At 40.7% G+C, this 26,099-nt stretch overlaps 1 protein-coding gene across 3 annotated transcripts in view; it reads right to left on the bottom strand.

Annotated features, from left to right (window-relative positions):
• Window positions 1-18,690, bottom strand: part of STK32A (serine/threonine kinase 32A) — a 148,712-nt gene extending 130,022 nt beyond the window's left edge. For all 3 annotated transcript variants that reach the window (XM_011931497.1, XM_011931496.1, XM_011931499.1), the window contains exons 1-2: window positions 18,461-18,690; window positions 14,245-14,392 (exon numbers count right to left, since the gene is read on the bottom strand). In XM_011931497.1, the coding sequence (XP_011786887.1) occupies window positions 14,245-14,296 (52 nt within the window). In that variant the 5' untranslated portion in view covers window positions 14,297-14,392; window positions 18,461-18,690. The remainder of the gene's footprint in view (window positions 1-14,244; window positions 14,393-18,460) is intronic.
• Between the last annotated feature and the right edge of the window lie 7,409 nt (window positions 18,691-26,099).

Raw genomic sequence — 26,099 nt, 5'->3', positions numbered from 1 at the left:
GAGCCGAGATCCCGCCACCGCACTCCAGCCTGGGCGACAGAGCGAGACTCTGTCTCAAAAAAAAAAAAAAAAGAAATTATATACTTGGTTTATCTTCCACTTTCCTTTCCCTCAAAACTAAAAGTCTTTTAGCACAGGTACCAACCCTAGAATTTCCGGTAAACCAGCACCAGCCTGAGATCACGTTCTCATCAAAGGGTGGAAAGAAGGAAAACTCAAGCCAGCCTGGGAAGGACCCTACCCTGTGCTGCTGACCATCAAGACTGCTGTTCCTACAGTGTAAAAGGGATGGACTCATCACACCTGAGTCAAGAAAGCACCGCCCCCTCCAGAGTCGTGGGCCACAGTCCCAGGGGAAAACCCTATTATCTAAGGCTAAGAAAAATGTAACTCTTTTTCGTCTATTCTATTACTCTTTCTTCTTTACTCTCTCTATTGCTGACCATCTAGTTATTAACATAACCAAGTCAATTTTCCTCAAACTATTGCATTTAATGCTTGCCTTGTTATATATACCCTGTGGGGACTTGCCAAGTCAAAGACAGCTCTGTACTTCAGAAAAAATTACCTCTGTGCCTTCTGACTCTCCTCAGACTGGGCATTAGTGAATTGGGACCATTTAATCCAGGGAGATTTCGACAAAGACCCCAGTGTCAACCCAGAGTCTTACCCCCTGCCCCACCCCCGACCTAGAGCTTCTATGCAGTAGTTGGTCCAACGTTCTGTGGACCACTAAAGAGCAAGAACAGATTGCCCCAACCGGTTTTTGTAATTTCCTAAAACCATACATTCATTTTACTAAAGAGACAGCCCTCCCCACAACTGTCAGCTAAACCAGTGTAATTCTATACAAGTTATTATCTCAAACCCTCAAAATTCTTCCCCTTTTCTAAGCCAGTCTCCTTCTTGAAGCCTGTTTTATGTTATAAGGGCTGAGGTTTCAGGAACAAACCCTATTAGATTATTTAAAATGTGTTTCTTTGATCCCTACCACCTGCACCTTCCTCTAAGCCTTCTTCCAAAACCTTTCACAGCGGAACAATTGCTCCTCCTCCATCTAACAACAAGACCATGATAGCGTTCATAAAAATTAAAGACTTAAAACAGGCCAGGCTCGGTGGTTCACACCTGTAATCCCAGCACTTTGAGAGGCCAAGGCAGGGGGATCACCTGAAGTTGGGAGTTCGAGACCAGCCTGACCAACATGGAGAAACCACTGTCTCTACTAAAGTTAAAATGGATCAAATATTCCAGATTGTCCCCTTTCCACTAGGGTGGTACCGGGCATGGGCTGCTTGAGCTCTTTTCCAGGATTTTACAGCCTGGAGTAATAAGTCATTCCAAGCTCTCTCTCTGCTATATCCCAAAGTCTGGTGCCCTGCAGGTCAGCCCCCAAGGGCCATCCAGCTTCCGTCTCTCAACACTAAGTTCACTTTGTCTCTCTCACGACAGGGAGGGAACTTAGCGTTCCTTTGAGACCTGAAGGGATGCAGTGAGCTTAAGAATTTTCAAGAGCTTATCAATCAGTTAGCCCTTGTTCATCCCCGAGCAGATGTGTGGTGTTATTGTGGTGGACCTTTACTGGACACTCTGCCAAATAACTGGAGTGGCACTTGTGCTTTTGTCCAATTGGCTATCCCTTTCACCCTGGCATTTCATCAACCAAAGGAAGGAAAAATAAGACATCGTAAAGTGAGAGAAGCCCCTTATGGGTCTTTCGACTCTCACATATATTTAGACACAATTAGAGTCCCTTGGGGAATACCAGATCAATTTAAAGCCTGAAATCAAATAGCTGCCGGGTTTAAGTCAATATTTGGGTGGGTGACAATTAATAAAAATGTAGATTGAGTACATCTACAACCAACAGTAATTTATTAACTACACTAGAGATGCTGTTAAAGGAATAGCTGAACAATTAGGGGCTACTAGCCAGATGGCTTGGGAAAATAAAATAGCCTTAGACAGGATATTAGCAGAAAGAGGGGGAGTTTGCATCATAATAAAAATTCATTGTTACACCTTCATCCCAAACAACACTGCCCCTAATGGAATTATTGGAAAGGCATTGCATGGTCTGAGTGCTGTATCCAATAAGTTAGCCAGCAACTCAGGGGTAAATGACTCCTTTATAAGACAGCTAGAAAAGTAGTTCGGTAAATGAAAAGGAATAATAGCCTCAATTCTTACTTCCCTCGCAGTCGTAATAGGTGTACTTATTCTTGTCAGGTGCTGTGTCATACCGTGCATCCATAAGTAGATGCAGAGGCTCATAAAAATGGCACTTACTGAAACCTCCCTTGACTAACCTCCACCTTCTCCAGAGAAGCTTTTTCTTTTGGAAAATGAAGCAAAACAACTAAGCCATGACATGCTAAAAAAAAAGTTTGAAAAGAGCTGTAAGGAAATACAAGGGGAGGGTTTGTTAGATAGGAGTTCTAAATTTCTTTTGAAATAATTAATATGTCAGTATGTTCAATTCTTTGCCTTCCACTTTTTTTTTTTTTTTTGAGGGGGAATCTCCCTCCGTCACCCAGGCTGGAGTGCAATGGCATGATCTCAGCTCACTGCAAGCTCCGCGTTGGGGGTTCATGTTATTGTCCTGCCTCAGCCTCCCGAGTAGCTGGGACTACAGGTGCCCGCCACTACACCCAGCTAATTTTTTTGTATTTTTAGTAGAGATGGGGGTTTCACTGTGTTAGCCAGGATGGTCTGGATCTCCTGACCTCATGATCCACCCGCCTTGGCCTCCCAAAGTGCTGGGATTACAGGCATGAACCACTGCGCCTGGCCGGCCTTCTACTTTTAAACTTCCTTGTAAAGCAACCTTTTCGATTACCTACTCCACCCTGACTCATTCTGATCACCTGCTCCACCCTAACTCCGTCCGCTTACCTGCTACCTGCTACATAATGAGTGTTTGATGTATTCTTGCTGAAGAGCAATTCCCAATGTTTGTTTTTGAAATTTTATATATGCATTCTGGTTGGCCATCCTGGGAAGATAGCTATAACTGAAATAAATGGGATTCATTTTAGATCAAGATTCCAGATCTACCCATATGACTATCTGACTTAAGGTCAGTGGCTTAATCTTTCTGTGCCTCTGTTCAGTCCTGCTATGTTTAAATTGTAGACTGATCAAATGATAAAATGCATTATAGTTGTTCGACAATCTCTGCCAACACTCCCTAACAAGAGTATTACTGGATAGTAAAGTACATTTTCACATCATTTGCTTCTGAATCGAACTCCCTGTGGTACTCAGTATCTAGATATGGAGATAGGGGTTGGCAAGAGCCTAAGAGACAGTCAGAATTTGGAGACAGCAACTGCAGACCATTAAAACCCAAATGTGATGTCCTTCTGGGTATAAGGCCCTGTGTGTCTAGCCTGGTCCGTACTGATGAAGCCAGTCCTGGTTCCTGGCCACCCAATTTAATAGATGTATATTACATGCTCTAGTACCTCATCTTAAAAAAATCCATTATATTATATTTAGCTGAATCATATTAGGCATCATCTGTTTGTTTATTTCTCTGCTTCCTTTTAGACCAAACTTCTTGAAGCTTGTCTATACTTGCTGTATCTGCATTCTTACCTTCCATCTACTCCTAACTCATTATAGTCTGGCTCAGGCCTCCACACTCCACTAAACTGCTTTTGTGAATACCAACATCCTCCATGTTGCATACTCTCATAGATTTTTCTTACTTACTTAGTCACACAGGAGCATTCAACATAAGTGAACTACAACAAGTGTTGTGTTGAACTGGATGATCAACTATCTCTTTCCTTCCACTTTCCATAGCTAGATTGCTTTCCTCTTTGTGTTTTCTAAATATTAGGATTCCTCTTCTCCTTTGTCTCCACACTCTCTCTCAGAGCAGACTTAGCCATCCCCGTAGAATTAATACTCATGTCTTTCTGTCTCCATCCCAGATGTTTCCACTCATTGCTGGATACTCCATTCCAGCTCCTACTTGGTACCATCATTTAGCTGTCCCATAATCACTGTACGCATCCAAAAGTGAACTCTAGACTGCCTGTGAGCAGGTGCCAAACCCCTCCGCTCCACGCATCTCCATCTTAGTAAAATGTCACAGTCATCCACATAACTACTCAAGCAAAAACCTAGGATTTAATCCTTGATTTTGTTCTTTCCATCTCACCCCACATTCAAGCCATCAGTAACATCTAATTATTTTATATTTAAAATAAATGTTGAATAAACTCTCAGCTTTCCATCTGCACTGCCACACTGTGAGTCCAGACACTATCATTTTTCACTGAAATGAAGATGAGGCCACTTTTTTTTTGAGATGGAGTCTTACTCTGTCTCCTAGGTTGGAGTGCAGTAGATCTCGGCTCACTGAATGCTCCACCTCGTGGGTTCAAGGGATTCTCCTGCCTCAGCCTTCCGAGTAGCTGGGATTACAGGCACCCACCACCATGCCAGGCTAATTTTTGTATTTTTAGTAGAGACAAGGTTTCACCATGTTGGCCATGCTGGTCTTGAATTCCTGACCTCAGGCGATCTGCCCACCTCGGCCTCCCAAAGTGCTGGGATTGCAGGCATGAACCACTGCGTGCAGCACAATAGGCCACTTTTGATTTTTTTTCATCCCAGCAACTGAAGTGAGTTCTCTACATAGCACTTATGGAAAATTACAATTAAAAATTCAGATTTCACAGATCAGAAAATTCGGTCTCTGCCTCCCACCCCCAAAAAATAGGGAAGAAAAGGGAAATCAATATCGGGTGACTTTTGTTTTTTATTTGCCAAGTAAAGGCATTGGAAACCATGATGATTATATAATGATAGCAATAACAGCTAACACTTATTGAGCAATTACTGTGTGCCAGTCACTAGCTAAGCATTTTACCTGGTGAACTTTTTTATTCTCACAAAAACTGTATGAGACATACTATTATTAGCCCCCTTCTATATATAAGAAAACGGGGGATCAGAGAGGTAAGTCACTTACCTAGGTTCTCACTATGAAAAAAAAAATCTATTTCCACAATCCATAAATACTAAGCACACACACATACAAAAAGCGACATAATCTTAAAATTAAATTTTTAATAGGTTTAATAAGTTTGTGGGATGCTTATTACATTGTCCTAATTTTTCTCTTCCACCATAGACTAAGAAAAGCTTTGTCTTAGTTGCTACTTGTCTACAGAAAGTGACCAGGACCCACTAATTTAATCTGTAGCCCTCTGATGCCATGATATTAGTTAAGGTTGAACATCAGCTCTAGAGCCTATCACTTAGGATCCACTAATAAAAAAAAAAAAGTCACTTAACCGGCTCACCAGCCCTTCATCATTTCAAATGGTTGGCAGAAAATGGTTGCCACTAACACTTGAAGAGCTTGATGGGGTCCTTTAAGAATATAATTGGAGCTTCTCCAGGGAAGCAGCCTCCAAGGCCAATTGATGGCAGCTGTTTGTGCTGTCAGCACTTCTCTTTTACAAAACACGGTGTCCCAGGAAGTAAGGGATTTATTCATTCCTGGTGCCAAACCAAGCAATGGGCAGCAAGAGCTTCTTTTCCTGTTGCTGGACCCCAATTCATGGATTTGCTCAGAAGTCAGAAATACATTGACAATTTCATTCAAACAAATTGCAGAGTAGAACAGTGGGGCAGGATAGGGGGATCAACATCAACTGTTGGATGCTCTTCAATCGAATAAATATCTTTAGTAGGAAGCAAATTCTGCCTAGTCATATTTCAAATCCTTTACAGGTTGTAACCATGTAATTGAATTTAGGTTGTGTGGCCATTAAATAATATATCCTACAAAAATAGCATATTTTGCCCTCAAACACACTGGATTTATTGGCCAAGTATTTCCACTGGTTCACACAGATTAACTGAATGACAGGGAAGAATGAATTTATTAAGCATCTGCAAAGAACAGATTATAGTCTCAGTGTAAGGCCAGGGTATTATAAGGGGATATCAGAAATCTCCTAGGGCGTATGAAGAAATGTCTGCAAGATGCTTAGAGCAGGAGTCAGCACAATATGGCCCATGGGCCAAATCTAATTCACTGTCTCTTTTTGTATAGCTCATGAACTAAGAATGGTTTGTACACCTTTTTTTGGAGGGGGGACGGAGTTTTGCTCTTGTTGCCCAGGCTGGAGAGCAATGGCATGATTTGGGCTCACCGCAAATCATGTTCAAGTGATTCTCCTGCCTCAGCCTCCCAAGTAGCTGGGATTACAGACATGTGCCACCATGCCCAGCTAATTTTGTATTTTTAGTACAGACAGGGTTTCTCCATGTTGGTCAGGCTGGTCTCGAGCTCCTGACCTCAGGTGAGCTGCCCACCTTGGCCTCCCAAAGTGCTGGGATTACAGGCATGAGCCACCATGCCCAGCCGATTTTTACACTTTTTATTGATTGGAAAAAAATCAAAAGAATAATATTTGATCACATGTGAAAAATATTTTTGAAATTCACATTTTGGTGTCCATAAATAAAGTTTTATTGGAACAAAGCCATATTCATTTGTTTCTGCATTGTCTAAGGCTGCTTTTATGCTACAATGGCAGAGTTGAGTAGTTGTGACAGAGACTTTATTACTTGGAAAGTGTAAAATATTTAGTATCTGGCCCATCACAGAAAAAGTTGCCAACTCTGCTTTAAGTCATTCTCACAAATAACCAAAGGTATAGGTTACTCAAGTGTAAAACAAGGTTAATCTTATTTATTTTACTATAAATATACCTCCAGAAAGGACAGAAAACATAGTTTAGGAGGAAACAGAAAAGTCTATGCAAGGCTATTGGATTCAAAATCTATAGCCATAAGTTTTCAAGTCCTTTTTGCCAATGTCCTGTTTTAACAAGAATATTATTCCATGACTGGCTTTTTAATGTCTGTGTTTCCAAATGAAACTTCCATGAATGGTCACATAGTAATGCATAGTAGAAATCTCTGTATATTTCATGGGACCTAAGTTAGTGAATTGAGGGTTAACACTGGTCACTCTAATTGAGTTGACATTTGCAAGGTCATACAGCAGAAGTTAGCTCCCCTGAAGACCTTCACTCCCATTTTCTTTGAAGACAGTGGGCTTGTAGTGATAACCAAATTGTCTGAACAATGAAACTGGCTTGCAGATTTAATTTTTCAGCCTAGGTAGTTGCAAGTTGAAAGTTAAAAATGTCTATAGCTTTGGATAGTATAAAAAGTTAGGATAGCATGAGTGTTACTTAATAATCAGCAACTACTTCACAAGAATTTGTTCAGAAGACCCTCTTTAACTAACATGTTCTGGAGTTTTAAAAAATAATAAAGAAGCAGTGAATTTTCATCAAATCCAACTTGTACTTTAACTAGAACCATCCAACATCCCAGAATTAAACGGAGCTGTCTTGTGTTTTACTCATTAAACGAAATAGATATAAATTATGCAACATAAAAACTTGTAAGGAAAACTTACAGAGGAGCATAACCACTTTTGATCATGTAATAGGAACATTACATTTTTTCATATAAATCACATTACAAATATTTTACATGTAAAAATGTGTTGCCATTAAACCAGCAGGAAAAATCAATGGAGAGCTGTTTCCAACAGAAAGAGTAGATATGATTATAATCTTTCATTTCCCAAACTGAGATCCACAGAATATTATGAGCTACAGACATTAAAATATTTTTCACAAAAATTATTTCATTTTGAAATAAGTATTACAAATATCAGAAGACTGAAATTTCAATATTGTAGGTCATTTCAGAGACTTTAATATGCTAACAAACACTGGAAGCTCTAAAGGCAGGATATGACTTTCCTAAATTTGAGTTGATTCTCCTAAACAAGTATTCATAACTCACTGCTCAGGGAACACTTCAGTTGGAACCACTAGCTCAGTGCTTGTGGTCTGTTTTCTGGCTTTCTAGTTTGTTTCTCCAATCCCTTTGTATGGAGAAATAAAGCCCTTACAAATTAAAACCCTTGCCATAAATTGGACTTGAGGTTTTTTATGACAAATGCCTTTACTAAATGTTAGGTTGTCCAAGATGACTTATTTTTTTAAGAAGCCAATTCTTGCTAGAGAAATTTTCCTTTAACTTTTCCAACCATTCTACTGCAAAATAATAAATACAAGACAATATTACTCAAGATTGGTAAGGGAAAGTCAGAAATTCATTTGCCTATTAAAATGAGTGCAAATAGGCCATGCATAGACATTCAAATAACAAAAGAAATTTTCAACATCCTTCATAGCTGGAATCAATTTAGCAACCTCCTATTTCTTTTGGAATGCAAATCCGTGGCCAGTTTTCTTGGCCCAACATTTTAAAGAATCTCATTGCCTCTGTCACTGAAGATGCTGGAAAACTGGAAACAGCCACATATCCTAGGAGATGAGTGTTGCCAAATAAAAGTAGAACACTGAGCTTTCAGCAAGTCCAAAGAGTAATGCAATAATTGAACTCTCTGCAAACTCAGGGCATTGATGAACTCTTTAGAGCAGCTTTTTAAACTTAAGACCAAATTTTCTTAGCTATAATACTCTAGAAGAAGGTTATCTCTTGATTTAACTAAGCCAACTTTATCAACTTTACATTCTTTGTATAAACTTGGATACACATATTACTCATAATGACTGCAAGATTTTTTCTTGTTGCCTAGACTCTTAATTGTAAACAAGTCCACTCTCTCCTGTAAAGATTTCTTTTTTCTAAATCAGCCTGAAAACCTTAATAATTGGACTTTTAAAATGTTCATTGTTTAAAATAAAACAAACAAGCAAAACCATACCAACCAACCAAACAAAAAAAACTCTACTGCATTCAGATAGAGAAAATAAAGTAGATTTTTTAAAAAAGGGTTGTAAGCATTAAAAACAAGTATCACTTGCATACCTATTCTTTTATTTCAGAAAACAAAAAATGTTTTTCTGCATCATTAATTATTTCTCAGAATATCCATATGGTAGTTGAGAATGGGGGACAGTTTTCACTGGATCTGTTGATCAAATGGGATTACTTATTAGTCATTTTGGGACTTAAATCTGACAAAGTAAACTTTAGTTATTTTCATCCCAATTAGTTCTTGATTTTGCCTTAAATAAAAATGCAATAACCTCAGGGGGGATAAAAAAGATATCCCCCCTGATATCTGATAAAAAAGATATCAGATGAGATTATGTTTTTGTCCAGTCAATAACTTGGCTTCTTTTAAAGTGTTTTTATATAGGTTTTAACAGAATCCATAAAATCTGCCATTCTGTTAATCCAGTCAATAGAAACATGAATAGGTCTAATCAACCAATCAACCATGGCATTGACAGAGTTGCATTTAATCATTTTTGTTTCTCTTAGAACTTAAAGTACTTGGAAGAGTTCATACTAGGAAACTCTGATGTTAGTAAGTAACACTTAATTAGCATTAATTGGGTAGTTACTTTATGTGAAATACCTTGCTAAGTGTTTTATTTGCATTATTTATTCAATCCTCACAAAGACCTAATGAAGTATGCCCAATTATTCCCTGCATTTCACATATAAAGAAACTGAGGCTTACAAAGTTTATATAAGTTTCACAATAGAAGTTCCCCCTCAATTAATTCATTAGTAATTATTTAGGTTTGGAGACTTTTCTTGTGGTATCTCAAGTTTCCTTAGAACACCATATAATTAGTCAAATTGACTCTAGTGTCTGATAATGGCTGACCAGGCTATATCCCCTTTGACTCTTCTCATAGAAACATGTAGATTACTGGCATGTGGCACAGCTGAGATTTGAACCTGTGTATGCCTTTCCAATACTCTAGCCCATCATGCCAGGCTGTGTCCCATTACTAAAACACAGAGCATAATTAGGTAGAAGAGAGAATGATGGTTCCTCAGACAGTCAAACAAGGAATTATATGATCCAGTGATTCCACTTCTAGGTATATACCCAAAAGAATTGAAAACAGGGACTTGAACAGATATTTGCACACCAATGTTTATAGCAGCCTTATTCACAAAAATCAAAAGGTGAGGACAATCATTGTCAACTGATGAAAAGATAAACAAAATGTGGTATATCCCTACAATGGAATATGACTCAGACTTAAAAAGAAAGAGAATCTTGACACATGCTACAACATGGATGAACCTTGAAAATATATGCTAAATGAAATAAGCCAGAACCAAAAGAACAAATCTTATATGTTCCATTTATATGAGGTACATAGAATAGTTAAATTCATAGAAACATAAAGTCAAATGGTTGTTAACAGGGACTGGGGAGGGGATGGAATGTGGTTGTTGTTGTTTCAGAGGTACCGAGTTTCAGCCTGAGAAGAGAAATGTTCTGAAGATGGATAGTGGTGATGGTTGCATGATAATGTGAATGTGCTTAATGTCATAAACTGTATATTCTAAGATGATTAAATGGTACATTTTGTTACATATATTTTACCACAATAATAAAAAAAAGTAATTAGGACTTAGATTTGCCCTAAAACATAAAAGCTAAAACTGCAAAACCAAACAATAGTATAATTTGAGATCTAATTTATGAAAGATATCTTATATAATCAAATAAGCAAGCCTTTTTTTTTTTTTTTTTTTTTTTGACAGAGTCTTGCTCTGTCACCAGGCTGGAGTACAGTGGTGCAATCTCAGCTCACTGCAAACTCCACCTCCCGGGTTCAAGTGATTCTCCTGCCTCAGCCTCCCAAGTAGCTGGGACTACAGGCGTGCACTGACATGCCCAGCTAATTCTTTTGTATTTTTAGTAGTGACGGGGTTTCACCATGTTGGCCAGGATGGTTTCAATCTCTTGACTTCGTGATCCGCCCACCTTGGCCTCCTGAAGTGCTGGGAATACAGGCGTGAGCAACCGCACCCGGCCTGAGAATGTTCTACTTTGTTTTCACTGAATAAAGATCAACATAAGTAACTAATAAAATGATGTGTTCAAGATAAGATACCAGATGGAACAACATGAAATACAAGTATCAGGATGAATTCTGGCAAGAATAGCTTATCTCAAGGGACATCCAATAACCTCTTATCTTGCTCCTTAATTACCTTCAAAGTGTACAAAAACACTTTTTCCATGAGAGAGAATTCTTGAAATATTACTTGGGAAAGTTGGTTAAATTTTCTTCTCATATATATATATTGGGAACATTAAATAGTTTGAAGAAAATATTAAACACTTTTTAAAAATCACGTATTGGGATTCTTTTCAGCAATATTTTAAAAAATAATTAAGTTGGCTCATTTTAGTGCCCTTGATACTGGCCCAGTTTGATTATATATATAAAAATATGGATATCAAAAATGACATAGGCATTAATGTTGTTTGGTTCATCGGTGCCTTTTGGTTGTTTTTTCTTGGTCAGGAGCTTCACGGCAATCAGATACAATTTTACCTTGTGCTGAATCCAGATTTATGCGAAGAGTCAAATGAACTTTAAGAAATGTACTGAATTCTAAAGAAAAGTAAATTCCCTAGAATGGCATACTTTTTCTCCCAAAAGCAATGCTCTTTTAAAGAAATCAGTTAACATGGCAATAAATGCAGTCTCTTTGGCAAACTCGTGCTCATGAGAGAATGTTAAGATACAGGCAACTATTCAATCCTAATTTTGTCATTATTTGGATTTTGGACTTGTTTTTCCTGTTCTTGAACTATTCTTTTCGTGTCATTTCATAGCTGGCTTCTTCTCATCTTTCAGGCTTCAGCCCAAATGCCACCTCTTTAGAAAGACAACCGTGACCACTCTATCTGAAGTGGCCTCCTCACCATCGCTGTCACTGTCTGTAAGATCACTAGGAGTCATTTCCTTTGTGGCACTTTAACACACTGTGAAATTATCTGGTTTATGTATTATTTACCTGTTTATTGTCATCTTTTCACCATCCGAACATGGGGTTCACAATGACAGAGCAAGGACCAACTTGTTTCCTCCTGTATTCCTCATGTCTAGAGAGTGACAGGTTTATAGTAGGTGGAACTGCCCTCCTACTTCCTTTGCCTTGCAACTGTCTGCATAAACAGAGAGCCTAGCACCTCTGGGAAGCACAGACTTGTTGCCATGCTCATATCTTCCCTTTATGGGTGCTGCAGTGGGTTCATCTCATTGGGCTGAGAAGCCAGGCAACAAAAAGGTGGTAACCTAGAGGGTGTTAAGAAAGACTTGTCTGGTCTCCTAACTCCTCCAACCGAGTTTTTCTGGAGTCCTTTAACTAAAAAGGAATAGCTTATTTCCCAGTTGTCACAATTCTTTGGGTATATAGCTTTCTTGGGCATCCCACAAGAAGAAAGCCTGGCTGAATCAAGGAAGAGTTAGGCATTTCTGTGTTTTCTCATCATAATGCTATCCTAATACCTTCAAATGTAGCCCAGCAAGTTAAAAACATGCAGCTGGTCTCTCTTTTCCACCCTATTCTCTGACGACCAGCCTCATGTACAACATTAGCTCTGAGTCCAGAGGAAGCAGAGGAAACCAACTAAATGAAAAGCAAGCCTATTTGTCTTTCCATTTTAGAAACAGAAAAATTAAGTAATATCCTTAGTCTCTAGATCTTTTGCTTTTACTATTTGATAAATTAAAGCAAGGCAACAAAAATGGCCGTGAAAAAAAAAGATTTCTTAAGACCCCTTTCCAGCTATATAATTTCAAAGTTCCTATGAACTATTCTGTAGAAATAGTAAGAATGGACCCCCAAACTGAGTGAATAGCTGAAAACAGGGCATCCTGATCAGCCGTATGTTTTGTTTTTAAAAGCATTTCCATCCAATGATTCAGAACTAAGATTGTTTGCCCCAACTATAGCAGATATAGTTGTCCCCAATCATGACAAACTCCTCGTTCTCCTTTTCTTTTGTAATAAAACAGAACTCCTTATTTTTAGAAAGTTCATGGCCACCCGAGATAACGAATTAAATTTCCCAGTCTTCCTTGTATCTAGGTAAGTGCAAGTAAACAAAAGTGACAAGTCAGAGCAAATCCTATAAATCGGTGGGCATAACCTCCCCTACTTTCCACCTTTCTCACTGGCTGGAATTTGGTGTGGTTGGTTAGCCACCCTGAGGGTACCACTCTAGAAATGGGAAGAGAGGGAAAAAGGCAAGTAGTTGGCATGAGAGTCCCTAAGCTGCTGGAACCACACATCACCTGGATTACTTATGCCTAGATTGTCACATGAGAAAGATAAACATGTCCATTTGGCTTAAGTCCTGTTATTTGTAGTTTTCATTTCAGCAATCAAACTTGCATTCTAACCCGATAAACTTCCCTTGATGATTTAGAAGCTTCTTCAGAATTCACAACATTACTCTAGGATCTCAAAATGATAAACTTCCTGAGTTGGAAGGAACTTATCTCCTCACTTTATTTATAACAAAATTGAAGATAGAGTCAGTAAATAAGCTGCTTGGGCCTTTGTAACTGGTAGTAGGACTAGTGTCAGATTTCCTGAATTTCAGTCCATTCTTTTCCTCCCTCTTCCAATTGGCAGAGCTCTCTGGGAATTACTCTGAAGAGCTCCCTCTCAGAGGTCTGGACAACTTACTACCTGGGGCTTGGGACATTTTTTCCCCCCAGACAACCTGTAAACAGCTTCCACCTGCATAAGCCAACGCTGTTCACACTTAACATATAGGGAAGAAGGGGACATGAGGAGGCATTGCCCCGTTCCAGCATGCCTCACTGATAGGAGAATCAGGAGGACTCATGCCTTTACTCTTGTCTTGCTGAGTCTGGCCTGGAAAGTTTCCCTTTTCTCCAAGAAAACTGATTCTTTTTTTCTGTGATGTAGTATTATGGGATTTGTCTAGTACACAAAAGCTTGGCAGTTGGAAATTCAGAAGACAAAGCTTCATTCTATAATATTATGAGCACTGGTTATCATTTATGTACATGTTGATAATATATTTTCTATAACGATGAGCAATGGGGGTAACTTCAACTGCCAAGGAACAGCACAGAGGACAAACAAATCATTTAATTATCCACCACATGCCCAACTGCAGCTCCTTTTGGACAAAGGACATTGGTATAGTGGAGATTAGGAAAGCTGCCAAAGGTCCCATGGAAAGTGGAAGGTAAAACCTAGCTATGAGCCTGCAAAGTCCTCAGGCTCACTTATGCAGCTTGGCCTTTTTCCTTCAAGGCCCTACAGACAATGCTTATACTTAACTTATGAAACTAGAAGCATATACTTGAATTTTGCAAAATTCTATTTTTTTATATGCCACTGTCCCGTATTTCTTACCATCTTCATTTTCATCAAACACTGGTGGTTTGCTTGAAGTGTTGGCTCCCATGGTTGAATCTGCCCGGACCTGGATCCTCAAGTTATACTATCCTGGCAGAAACACCCATCTTCACTCAAAACATGTCCTGAAGCCTTAGTTGGATATCTAGGATAGGAAAAGAAATAGTATCCTAATAATATGCTATACTCTAGGCACCCTGAGTATAAGACTGTGGCCGAAACATAAACCTCATCTATATCACTGTAGTGAAAACTTTTGTGTTTGAAAACCAACCATGATTTCAGAATAAAAACATCAAGCAACAGGAGAACACAATGCATGGCTCATCAACAGCAGACCTAGACTTACAAAATGGGAGGAAAGCAACATATTTTTCAAAGTATGTAGAAAGTGTAAAATGAAGTCAGCGATACTTTATTCAACAACTATAAAATAAGAATATTGTTGAGAAAATATGCTGATTTTATACTTTCCTGTTACTGGGTGATCAACAACAAAAACTTTCTTTTTTAGTCATAAAGATGCACTAGCTACCTGTTTCTGCATACCCTGGAGGATACTACAATGTAAAAGAAGCAAGTTCTGGGTTGGACTTGACCACACCAGCAAATTGCTGAATTTCAATGTATTTCTCTTTTTCCTTCTTCTGAACTTGGAGAAGATAATGGTCCTTTCCTCAATGGAGAGTTGAATGTGACAGACATACATTTAACTCATTATATATTAAGTTAAATGTATAATACACACATGTATAACTCTTTGTGTTGTATTTATATATTATTAACTCTTTGTGTTGTATTATATTACTCTTTGTTAATATATATCAACATATATTATGTTTATATATAACATTTATATATCAACTCTGTGTTGTATTATAATTCTTAATGTATTGAGTTACATAAATGTATGATATGCATACACTTAACTCATTACATATTAAGTTAAATAATACACATATATGTATAACTCTGTTATATCATATGTATGTTATGTTATATCACATTTATATATAACTATGTATTGAGTTACATAAATGTATGATATGCATACATTTAACTCAGTACACAAAACATTTTCATAGCATAAGTGCTCAAAACTGTTAGCCACTCTGAGGCTCAAATTAATGTATGATATGCATACATTTAACTCAGTACACAAAACATTCTCATAGCATAAGTGCTCAAAACTGTTAGCCACTCAGAGGCTCAAATTAAATGATATGTGTGAACAAGAAAACATCCTGAAAAAAATATTGATGGCTTTGCTCCACTTTAAAACATAATGGTAAAGAGAGGCAGCATCCTGTGTTCCTGTCCTAAAACTGACACTGATAATGCCTTTGGCCCAGTTACCTAACCTCTCACCTCTAGAGTGGGGGAAATAACAGTGTCTATCTCAGGAGTGGCAAGCTGGGATCCCTATAGGGGCCAGGCAGATGACGCAAATGAGCGAGCCAGACTGGGCATGTAACATTAGTGCATTGGGCAGACAATGGTGACTCTGGCTCCATCCAAATAAATTGCACTCAGATCAAATAGATTGTCAGCACATAGAAACATGAGCCCGGATCTTCAGATCTACCCCCAAAATGGGGTCAAGGTCTAGATTTTGTACAAAATAATATTTTAAAATTCTACTCAGATATCTGGCTTAAGGAAATTTCAGGCTTAGCACAAATATGGTCATGGTTACAGATAATGAGACAATGTATATAAGGTAACTGGCACAATGCCTAGCACATAATATGCAAAGAATGAATGCTAGCTTCTGCTATTTCTAAGAGTAGCAGAATTTCCCTATTGCGTATTTTTTAAAATAGCTGATTTCCTCCTGAACTCTTTACATGTGAAGGGAATATCGATTACAGGCAGAATTGGAGAAAGTGTTAAGGATGAGTTATTGAAAAAGAACTTTCCCACTAGGAAATGTAAGTAAACGCTTCATTCAAAAGGCAGACTCGTTAAGGAAATGCTAGTTTTCATACTAAAAGCCAACTGCTGGCAAATTGCCTTATGGACTTTAAGAAGAATCATTAAATAGAGAGCAAAGAGAGTCAGCAATTAGGAAGCAATCAATTAAATGGTATGGGAGAGGGAGTGGGTAGGGGCAGGTGGTCACAGGTGGCTGAAGGAAGCTCACAGGAATTATTGAGACCCAGGAAGATAGAACTCAACCATTTCTCCAGGATAAAAAATCAAAAGGAGCTTAACTCCAGCGGACAAGGGAGTTAAGAAGTAAGTGGGATGCACTTTTTATTGTGAGTGTTTTATTGTGAGTTAGGGAGAAGCAAATGGGGTGGCCTTGTGCTTTATTATTGCATTTACAATCCAAATGAGGGATAGTGTAAGGACTGAACCACTGATGGCACTAGAAAGAGATGAATGGTCCTAAAGAGAACATTAATTTTAAGGAATTGCAGTTGTTAACTGCAGGCAGAGGCTACATTTTCTTTTGTTTTGTGCTTAAAACCTGAGTACGTGTAGTTTTCACACCACACCCCAGTCCTGTCATTCTTACATCTTCACACCTCAGGTTTTTCTCAAGTAGCCCATCATCATAAGATATACCAACATAAGATATACCAAGCACTGACCTTGCAAGTTGTCGAATCAGAAAGAAAAAGAGGAAGGAATATTATCACAATTTTCCATGTTTCAGAATTTCATCCTGATGTGCAGACAATTTTGTTCACCACAGTTCCAGTGATTTTTTAGTGGGAAGATAATATGCAAACGGGGAACCATGTCTGTGTGTGTCCGGGGAAGGTGGAAGCTGATGGAACTACTGGGTGATCGTTTAGTATCTTCTTCATTGCACCTAACATACACAATCCAGTTTAAAATTATTTTTCATTTTCTGTCCCATGTGGATAAGCAAATTCGATTTTTTTTTTCATATTCAGAAAGAAATCTACCATTCTCTGGCAGGAAAATGGAGACACGTCCTTTCCCCTCTGCTGAAGAGCCCAATAGAGCTATAGGACTCTTTTACCAAACCCCCAGCCCTTCCTGATCTCCTGGCACTAAGTCTGCAGTGTTACCTAAGCATCATTTTGAGATGTGACGAGGACAGCTACCATCCGTGAAAATGAAAATCCAAAGCATACGAAATGTAAAAGGAAGAGAAATTTGTCTTGCAGGGAAATAGGGAGTTTTCAGAGTCTACCTTGACCTGGCCGATTATCAGACTATTAACTGGGAACTAGTTCCCTAATACCAACCTTTCATCTTTGGCCTGTAATTTGGGGGTTGTCAACAGGTAAGCTTCTCTAACCACCAAGCCGCCCTAGATAAAGAGGTGTGGTCTTCTAGGATTGGAAAACATAGGGGGTGATGCAAGAAAGTTGCAACTTTTGATTGAACTTTTAGATTTCATTGTCACAGAAGGTGCATAGAAACAACTTATTTGTTTGCATTTGAAAAACAGAACGTCTTAGAGATTAAGAAATATTTCATACAGGAGAAAACATGACAAATGCCCAATAGCACTCAATTAACAATTGTTTGTATTTGGTCATCTTTATATCATCATTTTTATTTTTAAAACATTTTAGGGAAATATTATTTCCACTTTAACCCTGAAGTCCAATTGATTTCCATTTCACACTTTCCAAAGACAGCCACAATCACGGATGTGATATACATTTCACAGTCCCCGTTCTACGATTTTACAAACATGACAAGTGTCTTAAAATAAGTCACCTAAATGGCGCGATAGAGTGGAGATATTTTGCATCTTGCTGTGTCTATCTACCATCATACTTCCGAAATCGAGGTATAGGCATGCTGATCCCTACAGTTCTGATTTTAGCTTTTTAAGTGCTGCATAGCAGTCCGTTGTGTGAATACACATTATGTTTTTTAAATCCCGGGGGAAAAAGTCCTTGTGGAGATGAAGCCGTAGTCAAAGGGAGCTAGGTTTTGCTTGTTTAGATGCTGGAGGACAAGCAGAAACACCTCCACTCAATTGTCTCAACCCAGCAAATATTTATTGAAGTCTGTCTGGCTCTGCACATGAGTCAGTGCCAGGCAGGGGAACCTGGGTGGAGTACAAAATAGCTAGAATTGGTCCCAGCCTGCATTTAGTTTTGTGAGTTCTCTTGATCAGCAGCCTTTGTCTTCTCTTCTCCTTGCACTTCCTAGCTTCCCATCAGTACCCTTAGTTTGTAGGTTTATCGTTATTATTTGTTAAATCTAGACCACCACTCACCTAGTCTCGATTCTTCCTTCATTCCTCGCATGAGGCTCGGAGCGATGCTTTCATCCAGGGAGCAGGGGCTAAGAGAAAAACTCCAGGAGCAAGGAGCAAGGAAAGGCACCTATCTGCCTGGAAGCGGCGGCGGCTGCGAGCGCCAGGCTGGGCTGGGCTGCGCTAGACTGAGCTGGGCTGGGCTGGGAAGGCACCTGCGGCTGCCAAGGGGTCCGAGCGCCGCCCAGCGCGCAGCTACCCCAGAGGGGCGGCTCCTCGGCCAGGGAAGGAGGTGGGATCTGCTTGCCAGCGGGCGTCCCGGCTTAGCGCTCTCTCCAGAAACCGCTGGGCAGTCGCCTGGGTGAGGGCCAGACGCCTGGGGTCCGTTTGCCGCCTGCTGAGACTAGACAAGGACCCCGGGAGGGCGAGATTGGGGGAGAGCGCTACGGCTGGAGGTCCCGCCGCGCTTCGGCTGGGTCCGGAGCCGCCAGGACGCACAGCGGGTACTATTACTCCGCATATCACGGGAGCCGCCTCACACCCCTGCGATGTGGATCGTAACAGCCAGCTGGGGAGAAGGGGGTGCTATTACTCCCCATATCGCGGAGGGTGCCTCACCCCTCTGTGATGTGGCTCGTAACAGCCAGGGAGGGAGAGGGGTGTGCTCTTACTCTCCATATCGCCGGGGGTGCCTCACTCCCCTGCGATGTGGATCGTAGTAGTCGGTGGGGGGGGCGAGGGAGATGCTCTTACTCTCCATATCGCCGGGGGCGCCTCACTCCCCTGCGATGTGGATCCTAATAGCCAGGGAGAGAGAGGGAGGCGCTATTTACTCCCCATACGGCGGGGTGTGCCTCACTCTTGCTGTGTGTGGATTAAGAGCATTGCTCCCCTCTTGGATATTAGAAACAATTTCATAGGGTGTGTGTACACAGCCTGCGATATCGAAACTAACATCATCCTCTCCACCTCCAGATATTAGGAACAATATCACAAAATGGTGTACACTCTGCGAGATTTGGAGTTCTATCGTGCTGTGTTTCCCTGAATATTCATAGAAATATCACAGCCTGGGTGTACACCCAGTACTGTATTGAGAGTAACTTCGTACTCCACCCCTTGGAAATTAGGAGAAATATCACGGAAGGGGTGTAAAGCCACTGCGATATTTGAAGTAATATCATGTCCTCCCCTACTAGTTATTAGGAACAGTATCACAGGAGGGTGTATACCTTCTACGGTGTTGGGAGTAATATCATCATCTCGTCTTTTAGATATTGGGAACAATATCGAAGGGGATTGTACACCCTGTGTATTATTGGAAGTAATATTCTCTCTTCTTCTTGATTTCACGAATCGTATCATAGGCGGGGTGTACCCCCCTTGTTATATTAAGAGTAATGTTATCTTCTTTCAACCTGGATATTAAGAGCAATATGAAATACGTTCTGTACATCCTTTCAATATTAGTAGCAATACCATCTGTTTCCTTCCTGGATATAAGAAACAATATGACTGGCCGGGTGTCCACCCCTTGCAATATTGGGAGTAATATCACCTCTCCCCATGTAGTTATTAGGGACAAAATCACAGGATGGGTGTACAGTTCGTACGTTATTGAGAATAAAATCATCCACTCACCCCCTGGATATCAGGAACCGTATCACAGAAGAGATGTACACCCCCTGCGATATTGTGAGTAATATCATCCTTTTTTCCCCTGGATATTAGGAGCAAAACCACACTGGGGGGTGTACACCCACTGCGATATTGAAAGTAATAGCAGCGTCCCCCTGGATACTAAAAACATCATCACAGAGGGGGTGCACAACCCCCGCGATATGGCCAGTAATATCATCGTCTCCCCCACTGGATATTAGGAACAATATCACATGGGTGTGTACACCTCCAGCGCTATTGAAAGTAATATCATGTATATCTTCTCTGATATTGGGAGTAATATTATCCTCTCCCCCCGGATATCAGGGAAAATACTATAGATTATTAATATTCATAAATATAATAACGAATAATAGTAATCATTGATATTAATAACGATGATAAAAATATTAATTATTAACCATATGCAATATGATAGTAATATCATTATTAATAATCAAATAATCATATCTGGAATTACTGTTACTGAGTTAAATCAATCATAAATAATGTTGATAATAAAATGATGATTAATAACTCCGGCCGGGCGCGGTGGCTCACGCCTATAATCCCAGCACTTTGGGAGGCCAAGGCAGGTGGATCACCAGGTCAGGAGATAGAGACGACGGTGAAACCCCGTCTCTACTAAAATTACAAAAAATTAGCCGGGCGCGGTGGCGGACGCCTGTAGTTCCAGCTACTCGGGAGGCTGAGGGAGGAAAATGGTGTGAACCCAGGAGACATAGCTTGCAGTGAGCCGAGATCGCGCCACTACGTTCCACCCTGGGTGACAGAGCAAGACTCGTCTCAAAAAAAAAAAAGCTGATTAATAATTAATATTTCTAAACAGCATTAATATCAATAGTTATAATCATACAGTCAAAATAATTATTATAATAATATACTAGTAATTGATATAAACATTGATACTTATAGTTAATATTAATGATTGATGATTAATAAATAATAATATTACTCCTAACACATCAGGGGGTGTACACCTACCTGCGATATTGTTCCTAACATCCAGGGATGGATAGTTTTAATATCTCAGTAGGTGTACACTCACCCTGTGACATTGATCCTATTATCAAGGGGGTAGAGTATGACATGACTCCCAAAATAGCTGTGGGTGAACATCTGCCCGGTGATATTGCTCCTAATATTCACGGAAGAAGAGTATGATGTGACTCCCAATATCGCAGGGAGTGAACACGTCTTCTGCGATATTGTTCCTAGTATCCGGAGGGGTAGAGGATAAGAATAATTCCAGTATTGTAGGCTGTGTTCACTCACCCTGTGATATTGTTGTTAATATCCTGGCAGGGAGAGGATGACATTGTTCCCCATATAGCAGGAGGTGTACACCCACCCTGGGATATTGTTCCTAATAGCCATGAAGGGCAGAGGCTGATATGACTCCCAGTATCACAGGAGATGTACATCGACCCTGTGATATTGTTCTTAATATTCAAAGGCCGACAGGTTGATATTACTCCCAATATCGCAGAAAGTCTACACCCCCGTGTGATATTGTTCCTGATATCCAGAAGGGGAGAAGACGATATTACTCCCCATATCGAAGGAGGTGTACACCCACTCTGTGATATCTTTCCTAATACGCAGGTGTGGAGAGGATAATATTATTCCCAATATCACAGAAAGTGTACACTCCCCCGTCCGGGTGACATTGCCCTTAATTTTCCAAAGCACAGAGGATGATATTACTCCTAATATCGCAGAGAGTGTACACCCCCCAGTAATAATGTTCCCATGATCCAGGAGGGAAGAGGATGATATTCCTTTCAACATCGCAGGGGTGTACACACCTTCAGGGATGCTCTTCCTAATTTTAACGTGGGAGAGGATGATATTCCTCCCAATATCGCAGGGGTTATAAACATTCCTTTGATATTGTTCCTAATATCCAGGGGGTGGAAAGGATGATATGACTCCGAATATTGCAGAGGGTGTACACCCGCCTTTGATATTGTTCATAATTTCTAGAGGGGGAGATGATATTCCTCACAATATCGTAAACACGCGGTGTGTCCACCACGGATCGTAATATCCAGGGCGGGACATGACTCCCCATATCGCGGGGGGTGTCCACCCTGCCTCTCATATTGTTTCTCGTATCCAGGGGGGAGAAGATGGCATTACTACCAATATCAAAGAAGTGTACACGCCCCCTGTGATATTGTTTCTAATATCCACGTTGGGAGAGAATATTACTCTCAATATCAGAGAGGTTGCACACCACACGAGTGATATGATTCCTACTATCCAGAATAAGAGGGAATGATATTACTCTCAATAGAGCAGGGCGTGTACACCCCTCATGTGATCAATATCACATGATCAATAGTTCTTAAAAGCTAAAGAAAGAGAAGATAATATGATTCTTTATACTGCAGGGGGTGTACACCCACCTGTGATATTGTTCCTAAAACCCAGGCAGGGAGAGGATATTACTTTCCATATAGCATGAGGAGTACACCCACGCTGGGATTTTGTTCCTAATATCAAGGGAAGGGGGGAGAGCGTAATATTACTCCCAGTATCGCAGGAGGTGTACATCTCCCCTGTGATATTGTTCTTACCATTCAAACAGGGAGAGGATGACATTACTCCAGATATCGAAGAAAGTGTAAAACCCCTGTGATATTGTTCCTAATGACCAGAGGTGGAGAAGAGGATATTAATCCACATATCGCAGGAGGTATACACTGACACTGATACTTTTCCTGATATGCAGGGAGAGAGGATAATAATATGGTCAAGCCCGCAGGGGTTGTACACTCCGCATGAGATTGTCTTTAATATTCAAAGGCGGAGGGGATACTATTACCTACCAATATCGCAGAAAGTGTACACCCCCCAGGGATATTGTTCCCATGATCCAGGAGAGAAGAGAGTAATGTTACTTTAAATAACACAGAAGTGGTACACGCGTCCAAGGATAATTTTTCTAATTTTAACATGGAAGAGAATGATATGACACCCAATATCACAGGGAGTATAAACACTCCTGTGATATTGTTTATAATATTCAGAGGGAAAGAGGATGATATTACTCCCAATACGGCAGAGGGTGTACACAGGTGTGTGAAATAGTTGGTAATTTCCAGAGGGGGAGATGATATTACTCACAACATCGTAAACAGGCTGAGTCCACCGTGGATTGTAATAGACAGGAGGGGAGAGGAAGGGGTTATTATTCCCCATATGGTGGGGGGTGACTCACCCCCTGTGATATGGACCGTAATAGCCAGGGGGGTAGGGGGGACTATTACTCCCCGTAAGGCATGGGGATGGCTCACCCCCTTGCCATGTGGGTCGTAATAGCTGGGGGGTAGAGGGGGTGCTATAACTCCCCATATCGCCGGGGGTTGCCTCAGCCCCCTGCGATGTGGATCGTAGCAGCCAGTGGAGGAGAGGGTGTCCTATTACTCCCCATATCGCAAGGGGGTGTCTCACCCCTCTGCATAGTGGATCGTAACAGCCGGGGCGGGCGAGGGTGATGCCATTACTCCCGGTATCGCAGGGGTGTGCCTCACCGACCTGCGATGCTGATCGTCATAGCCAGGTGTGGGAGAGGGGGGTGCTATTATTCTCCATATCGCGGGGAGTGCCTCACCCTTCTGTGATGTGGAGCCTAATAGCCAGGGGTGGAGAGGGCGGGGCTATTAGCCCCCGTATGGCGGGAGGTGGCTTACCCCAGTGTGGATCCTAATAGCCAGGCGTGGAGAGGGGGGTGCTATTACTCCCTATTTCTCAGGGGGGTGCCTTGCCCCCCTGTGATGTGTATCGTAATATCCAGGGGGGGAAGTGGGGGTGCTATTACTCTCCACATCGCAGGAGGATGCCTCCCCAACTCCGGGGCCAGGCTCGGGTTCCCCTGAAGAGAGGCGGCCTGTGTCGCCACGGTGGTGGACATGGGGGTGGCGGGTCGGAGCCTGCTGATCCTAGAAGGAGAGAGGCAAGATTGCCATTAAGACTTCCCTTGGGGTTATGACGGGAGACCAAGACAGTGGTGAGAATTTTACAAGATGCCAACAGGAAAGATCCTTAAAGCACTGTGGTCTGGTAGTTTTTTTTTTTTTTTCCGTTTTATTGCAGAGGGAATTGAGGCACAAAGACAGAAAATACTTGCCCAGTGTAGCATAACAGTTAGTGGGGAGAACCTTTGGTAGGCCCATGTTGTCTGTCTCCCAGCCCCCAAATTTCCCAGGCACCTTTGTTGCCCTTGCTCTCTGCGGGTGGAAGTGGGATCTGGACGGGGCAGAGATGAAGACCGTAGTGCTGGAAGTTTCTCTGTTCTTGTCCATGGCAGTTCCCCGTACAGCTCTTTGTAATAATCAACAGGATTGAAATAATTTATTGTTTCCATCTCTAATCCAAGAGTCACACACACCTAAACCTGGGCAGAATGGGCACATAGCTTGCCTATGACATGGTGACGGTGGGCGGGGTCGATGGAGAGTGTGGGTCTATTCTGGGGGTGAGGTGAGGACAGTTTCTTTTCAGCTCCACCTTTCCTCGACGTGTGAGAATGCCGGCTCAGCATTGCCAAATATTTAGATTTTTCAAGAGAAGCTGGAAACAAGAACTTTTGGAATAAATCTTCCTTAATTTTAAACATGGACAAAATTTTAAAATGTGAAACAAAAGGTGGTCAAACAAATGCGTCTGTGGCTGACATGTCTATTTCAGATTTCCATTGTTTGATCTATGGAGATGTAAAGTTCCACAGAGTGAAGGAATCATATTGGTTTTGTTTAACATTTTTGGGACTTGATCCTAAGATAGTGCCTAATGCACCTGAAATACCTGCTGAACTTGTTGGAGTGCTAGTGGTCGCCTTATGGTCAAGAGCCCCATAATAGATTCAATTAAACGAATACTACAAGATAACACCATTTTCATCTAGCCCTTTTCCTCTTCTTTCTCTCATCCTAGTCATGGGCTACACACTACCCTAGTATTTTAAAAACTGGAATAATCGTTAACTCTCACTAACTCACTTGTTTACTTTAAATTTGGAGTCCAGATGAAGAGGTTTGCCCTAAGCTGCACAATGTGATGGTGGCAGAGCTGGGTAAAAATATACCCCCTGCCCCGTGCTATTGCCCTACCGCCTTCTGTTGTTGCCAAAGCCTTAGGAAAAACCTGAGAGAGGATTAGATACTATGAACGAACATTTGGTGTGCAATTAGGGGCAAGTGGCAAAAGAGGGCTACACACAACCAAGTTTAGGAAGAAAATAGAATTTTTAAGGAATTCATTTTTTGGGAGAGGGTTTTCTTTTTAGGCAAAGATCAGGTACCTGGCCAAAAAAAAAAAAAAAATACATTGCCTCTGTATAACTCTTGGGACTTGAGAAAACATTTTGATTATCTTCATGGCATTAGAGATGCGCTACAAATTTGTTGGGTCTGTAGTCTCTTTTCTTCCCCTGGGGAAATAACAGTCAAGGAAATTGAAACCGCAAGAAAGTGATACGAGACTTGAACTGAAATCTACGGAAAACTCTTTAATTTGGTATTCTGGTTGGCATGGAGGGCTTTGGAGTCAAGAATTCTTTCATCCAAATGCCAGCTCCACCAATAATATATCTGAGATGTTGGACAAGTCACTTAAAGGTCCTAAACCTCAGTTTTCCATTTTCAGTAAAGGAAATAATGGTCATGTCTATCATCTAGGAATAATGAAGGATTAAATGAGATTATATGTATATATTTATTGCACTTAACACAGTGCTAGGCAACACAGAGTAAACACTCAGAAACTGACAACTGTTATGGTCATTTTAATAAGCAGGCCACTAGGTTATGCCCAAATACCTCTCATGTCTGTTTTCTAAATCTTTCTTCTATTGGAATAGTCACTTTGGCTTAAAATAAAACTAGTCAGTCATAATGTATTTGTTCATGTAAAGGCATGACATACCACAAGTTCTAAAGAAAAATAGTGATTCTTATTTTGCCTCATATTCATG

This window comes from Colobus angolensis, unplaced genomic scaffold (assembly GCF_000951035.1).
Source record: "Colobus angolensis palliatus isolate OR3802 unplaced genomic scaffold, Cang.pa_1.0 Scaffold90, whole genome shotgun sequence".
Classification (NCBI taxonomy): domain Eukaryota; kingdom Metazoa; phylum Chordata; class Mammalia; order Primates; family Cercopithecidae; genus Colobus; species Colobus angolensis.
Note: the sequence above shows the minus strand (reverse complement) of the source record. Positions and strands in the feature narration are given on the sequence as shown.